Below are 6,391 nucleotides of genomic sequence, written 5' to 3'. Positions count from 1 at the left end.
TCTGAGGCTTTCTGGATTTAAAATTTTTTTTAAAGTTCTTGAAATTTCCAGGAAGCCCAGGGGAGCCCACTGTGTCAGCAGAGTTCCCCTTGGTGCAAGCCTCCCTATGGGGAAGTGCATTGCCCTGGGGCCTGGGCTTTCCCTGGCTCTAGGGGAAGAGGGCACCAAGCCTTGACCGGCTCATGACTGGAAATGCATCACAGGCCTCCTGCCTTCTCCCGTCTGGAGGCTCTGGGACCTTCCTCACTCACCTCAGTGTCCCTAGGGTCTGGGCTCAGAGGACTAAGATCTAGCCCAGCTTGGCCACTTAGCAGGATCCTAAGTGCTTCCTTCACCCACATAGTGATGGCAGGAAGAAAAGGAGGGAGGTAGGGAAGACAAAGTCCCAGTGCCCACTGTTTCCAAGCATCATCTCAGCCCTCTCCTCATCCTCCAGTGTAGAAACCCTCCCCAGCTGGCCCTACCAAAAGAGGAGATCCCTTGACTTCTACCTGATAAGAGATCTAACTCTGACACTCAGCGAAAGGGGACACATAGATTCACAAATACATAATCTCTTCATATCTCAAAATACACAAGTAGACATATTCAGACCCAGAGAGCCCATATAAGATCCAAACTTGTGCTCCACTGTACGACCACTCTCTAACCGAAAGGGTAGAGTGTACGTGGTCAGACGCACCATTTGTTCATTTGTATTCTAACACATTCCTAGGAAGGACAGTTTTCTGGGCGGGAAGGGAAAGGGGAGAGGGAGCAGGGGTAAAGAGCAGCCTGGCTCCACTCTTCCAAATTTTCCGCTGAGGTAGGTTGAGAAGGGTGGGGAGCACCGGCTGAGAGAGAGTATTCCATAGGTCCCAGAATAGTCCCTCTCAACGGGAGAACCATTCTCCAGGGCTTTCTATCCGCGCCCCACCCCCAGCCTTCCCCGGAGCGCTGCGGCTTGCTCTCAGCCTGCACCCCACGTGAGGCTACGGGGGCGGGCGCCTGGCACCTTCCTGCTCTGTCCTTGTATGGTGACCCGGCCCGGCCCACGAATACTTAACTGGGGCGCTGATAGTGCTGGCAGCACCACCGCGATCACACAAGACCAGGAGGGCGCGGAACAAGAGGAGACAAGCAAGAAGGCTAGAGGGGAGCCGGGACCATCAGACGCCGGCGCTATGGCGTTGGAGGCGGCGTGTGAGCTGGAGAGCAACGCGCTGGGCGCGCTGCTGCGGGACGCGCGGTAGGCAGAGCGCACGCTACTGCTGGACTGCCGGCCCTTCCAGGCATTCTGCCGGCGCCACGTGAGAGCTGCGCGCCCAGTACCCTAGAACGCGCTGCTGCGGCGCCGCGCGTGCGGCCCGCCAGTCGCCGCTCTCGCCTGCTTGCTGCCCGACCGTGTGCTGCGGATGCGCCTGGCTCGCGGGGAGCTGGCGCGCGCCGTGGTGCTGGACCAGGACAGCGTGTCGGTGGCCGAACTCGCAGCCGACGGCCCGGCCCGCGTGCTGCTCACGGTACTGCTGCTTGAGACCCGCGCAGCGCCTACCGCCGTGTGCTTCCTGCGCGGTGAGAGTCCCCTGCGCTCCGTACCCCCTGCCCCGTCGCCCACTCCTCTCCCCCGCTTCATCCTGGTCCCCTCGTGGTCTGTTCCCACTCAACTGGGCCCTTGTTTTCCCCTCAGGAGGTTTCGACAGTTTCCAGGCCTGCTGCCCTGATCTGTCTGTGTTCAGAGTCCCCTGCCCAGGCATCACCCCCTACAGGAACCGGAAACAGCCTCTCAGATCCCAGGGCTCCCTTCTATGACCAGGTGAGTGAAGTCCAGGGCTCCTTGTCAAGTGCCCTACCCCCTAGCAAGATAGTCAAGTGCCCTACCCCTAGCAAGAGAGATGCCTCTCAGCAGAGTCTGCCTGTGGACATGCCCACCTGTGCGCGCGTGATTGTGGGTTGCTTGCTCCTGCGCTGGGGATTTGGTTGCTGCCTTCACGTGCACTGTAGGAGCTGAGCGTACTCGGTGCTTTCCTCGTGTTTCTGCGTGTGGCACCTGCTCGGTTCCCTGGGCAGTAGGGTAGGTCTCTGTGCTGGTTGGTGCTGGCCTAACCGGCTGGGACTGAGGAAAGCTCACTCTGGTGCTCCTCTTCCAGGGTGGCCCCGTGGAGATCCTGCCTTACCTCTTCTTGGGCAGCTGCAGTCACTCCTCGGACTTGCAGGGACTGCAGGCATGTGGCATCACAGCACTGCTCAACGTCTCTGCTGGCTGCCCCAACCACTTCGAGGGCCACTTCCGCTACAAGAGCATCCCCGTGGAGGACAGCCAGATGGTGGAGATCAGTGCCTGGTTCCAGGAGGCCATAGGCTTCATCGGTGAGAGGCCATTATGGACACTCCGCATTGTAGTGGGTGAAGGAGAGGACAGTGAGAGGAGTGAGGATTAGAAACTAAGTGCATGACATTTAACAGCCTGCAACAGGACAGGCATCACAAAGAGAATCAGGGGAGTGAGGACAAGGTGCTGAATAAAAATTAATCTCTTGGTTAAAAAGGGGGGCCACTTCAGCCCCTGGACATGGGGAGGAGCAGGCGAGAACAGACTGGGGCATCTCTGCCCTTGTGCATAGTTCTCTCTGAAACCCCTTCTCCCATCTCCCTCACAGACTCGGTGAAGAACAGTGGAGGCCGGGTGCTGGTGCACTGCCAGGTGGGCATTTCACGCTCTGCTACCATCTGCCTGGCATACTTGATACAGAGCCACCGTGTGCGCCTGGATGAGGCCTTTGATTTTGTTAAACAACGCCGAGGAGTCATCTCCCCCAACTTCGGTTTCATGGGGCAACTGCTGCAGTTTGAGACCCAGGTTCTGTGTCACTGAGGAAGTCTCCTCGGCCTGCTGGCTCTGCTGCTGGTACCACTTGGCCTGCTCTCTACTAAAGGTGCCAACAGTGGGCATCTGCATGCCTCTCCCACCGTCACATTCCTCTGAAGCCCCCCAGTTGGGGCTGCTGAGAGTGCAGGGATACTGTACTTTGTCATGTGGTGCTCTTCTGCGAGGGGTTTGAGGGCTGGCCCTCATGCAAGGGAAAAGAACGGAGGCTGTGTCTCCTCCCTTGTCCCCACATCCTCTGGCAGAAATGAACTGAATGCTATACGTATGGACCTGCCTTTCTGTTGAGTCCTGAACAGTCTGAGAGCAGGCACTGCCAAGAAACAAGCTGTGACCACCAGGAGCCCTGTGGAGAGTGGTCTGCCTGGCCCCGAGCCTTGGGCTCCCCAGGAATCTGGGGACTCAGGGACGTGATGTGGATGTTCTGTTTTCAACCTCTTGTTTGCGTGTGTGTTTGTATTTCGTGCCGTTATTGGCACTGGAAAGTTATTTGTGTTCAACTGACATTTAACGCTCCCTCCCCCACTTCCTCCCAGCCTTCTGAGAGGAAAAATTCAGCACTTTATATTTATATAGAATATTGAAGATGTGTCAATAAAATATTGTGGCGGTGTCTTCTCTTATCCTCATCTTTCTGTTGCTTGAGGAACAGAAGGAGGAAAGGGGCAGCCTGAGCTCACCCTCATGACTCTGTCCAGTCCTCACCCCACAAGGCCCTACCAGGGCCTTTCCTAGAAAAGATCCAGTCTTCAGAGCTGAAGGAAGGGGTTTCTATGAAGCTGATCTTACTATTGCTGGATTTTGCTTCTGTGGTGTAAAGGCTCTTGCCTTCAACCTAGACCTGAGTCCAGTGCTGACCTGGGCGGATTAATTTCTTTGGAGTGTGTGTGTGTGTGCCACGTATGTAGGTGCTTCTAGGAGTACAAACCTGTGCGTGCATGTACTTGTCAAGCCAGGCCTCCTTTTCCCATGGAAGGACAGCATAACCTCTGGAACCCTTTTCCCCAGTCCTTAGCCTGGGATCCCAGGCTCCGGAGTGAGGTTTATGGCCACCTCATTCAAGAGCCTCTTCCTATCCCCTGGGTGTATGTGACTTGATGCTTGACGTAGAGAACATGTCACTATGGATAGATTTAGTTTTTCTTTTCACCCACCCAAGTTGTTATGTACTGTTGCATTGGAACAAACCCACAGCTGACCCTTCAGTGGGTTTTCAGAGGCTGTAAATCATTGTTATTGTTATGTGCCGTCGAGTTGTTTGCGACTCATAGCAACCCTATCTATGTACAACAGCCCTAAACCCTGCTCTATCCTGTGCCAATCACATTGTCTCTGACACACCCATCCCGATTACCCCAGTCACTGAATCAATCCACCTCATAGAGGGTCTTCCCCTCCTGCGCTGTCCCTGTACTATACCCAGCATGATGTCCCTCTCTAAAGACCTGTCTCTCCTTACAACATGTCCAAAGTATGTCAGACGAAGCCCCAGAATCCTTGCCTCCAAGGAGTAGCCTGGTTTAACCCTCTCTAGGCGCATTGCCATGGGAAAGTCTGCTGTTAGGGACCTCTCCAAAGTACTGAAGAGCAGTGGTGTCTCTCTGGAGACTAAGGTGCGTCTGATACAGGCCATGGTCTTCGCAATCACTTGTTATGCATCAGAGAGTTGGACAATGACCAAGGAAGATAGAAGGAGAATTGATACCTTTGAGCTGTTGTGCTGGAGAAGAGTATTGAGAATACCATGGACTGCTAGGAAAACAAATAGATTTGTCCTGGAGAGGGTTAAACCGGGTGGCTCCTTGGAGGCAAGGATTCTGAGGCTCCGTCTAACATACTTTGGACATGTTGTGAGGAGAGACAGGTCCTTGGAGAAGGATATCATGCTTGGGAGGGTGGAGGGACAGCGCAGGAGGGGAAGGCCCTCTATGAGGTGGATTGATTCAGTGACTGGGATAATCGGGATGGGAGTGTCAGAGACAGCGCGATTGGCACAGGACAGAGCAGAGTTTAGGGCTGTTGTACATAGGGTCGCTATGAGTCGCAAGTGACTCGACGGCACATAACAACAACAACAACAAGGATGAATCTGTTTGTTTTCTTGGCAGTCCATGGTACATTCAATACTCTTCTCCAGCACCACGGCTCAAAGGCATCATCAATTCTCCTTCTATCCTCCCTAGTCATTGTCCAACTCTGATGCATAGCAAGTGATTGGAAAGACCATGGCCAGTATCAGGCGGACCTTAGTCTCCAGAGAGACACCGTTGCTCTTGAATACTTTAGAGAGGTCCCTAACAGCAGACTTTCCCATCGCAATACGTTTTTTGATTTCCTGACTGCTGGTGCCGAGAGTGTTGACCGCGGAGCCGAGCAAACTGAAGTTGTGAACAATCTCAATCTCTTTGCCATCCATTCTGATGCTACCAATTGGTCCAGTGGTGAGAATCTTTGTCTTCTTGACATTGAGCCTCAGTCCATACTGAAGGCTGCAGTCCTTGACCCTCTGCAGTAAGTAGGGAGGAAATTGCCCATCTTTCTCCCCTGGAACAGCTGGTGGATTTGAACCACGTGCCTTTGATGTGACAGCACCGCTTCTTACCACTAGGCTGCTACAGCTCCCTATTCCACCCAACTAGCATATATTTAGTGGAAATTGGCTGATTGCCCAGCACAAGTTACTAGGGTGTCCAGGGGGCCAGGAGACATGGGCCCTGTCTGGTCTAGAAGCAGAGAGGTGCTTCAGAGACTGCTGGAATAGGGCATAGTGACCTGCTGGAGTGCAAGGTGCGCTGAGGCCCACAGGGGACCTGGATCATGCTCCAGCGTCGACCCCAGGGCCTTGGAATGCCATCCACATGACTAAAGTGGGGGCTTTGCCTCCTAGAATGGGATTCCTCCATATAAAGAATTTATTTTTATTTTTTATTTTATTTTATTATTTTTGTTTGTGTGTACTGTCAAATCAGATCTGACTGGTACAGGAGTAGATTGTCCCCCCCCCTTATAGATTCTATCCTCAGGCACCAAGAAAGGTTATCCAAATAGAATTTATTTGTTCCTTTCAAAGGCCGCTCTTGCCTTTGGGTTAGTTATTTACACAAAAGCCTCTGGGATTCTAAGGCTGATCCTTCCCCTCCCCCAAGTCTTAAGGACTGGCTTTCATTTGGGTACAACACCCTGTTCAACAGTTCACTCAGTCAGCTTCTCTGCCATCTGAAAGAGAAGGAAACACTGTGATTCCCAGGGCAGCTTTTCGTTCATAGAGCCATCTTCATTCTAATGAAAAGCACATTAGAGAATAATCCTAAAGGTAGGTCTAAAAGACTCACCCCAAAGACAGTAACAGCCTCTGACACAGCCTCTCCACAGTCTATGGCCAAGGGCTTAGTTTCTCTCGGAAGAATCTTTTTTATTTTTTTTTTTTTTTTTTTTTTTTTTTTTTTTATTTTTGTGTGAGTGTACCGTCAAATCAGATCTGACTGGTACAGGAGGAGATTGTCCCTCCTTTTCCCGGCAGAGCATCTG

The 6,391-nt window shown here is 52.9% G+C and overlaps 1 protein-coding gene across 1 annotated transcript; it reads left to right on the top strand.

Annotated features, from left to right (window-relative positions):
- Positions 1–1,163: 1,163 nt before the first annotated feature.
- On the top strand, positions 1,164–2,851 carry DUSP2 (dual specificity phosphatase 2). The gene is given in 5 exon segments (XM_006900690.1): positions 1,164–1,551; positions 1,667–1,704; positions 1,706–1,792; positions 2,127–2,346; positions 2,637–2,851. Coding segments are annotated over 5 exon segments (948 nt in total).
- The last annotated feature ends 3,540 nt before the right edge of the window (positions 2,852–6,391 follow it).

The sequence above is a fragment of the Elephantulus edwardii genome, unplaced genomic scaffold, assembly GCF_000299155.1.
Source record: "Elephantulus edwardii isolate Elephantulus edwardi_28Jun2011 unplaced genomic scaffold, EleEdw1.0 scaffold00291, whole genome shotgun sequence".
In the NCBI taxonomy this organism is placed as follows: domain Eukaryota; kingdom Metazoa; phylum Chordata; class Mammalia; order Macroscelidea; family Macroscelididae; genus Elephantulus; species Elephantulus edwardii.
This window is presented reverse-complemented; position numbering and strand designations above follow the sequence as displayed.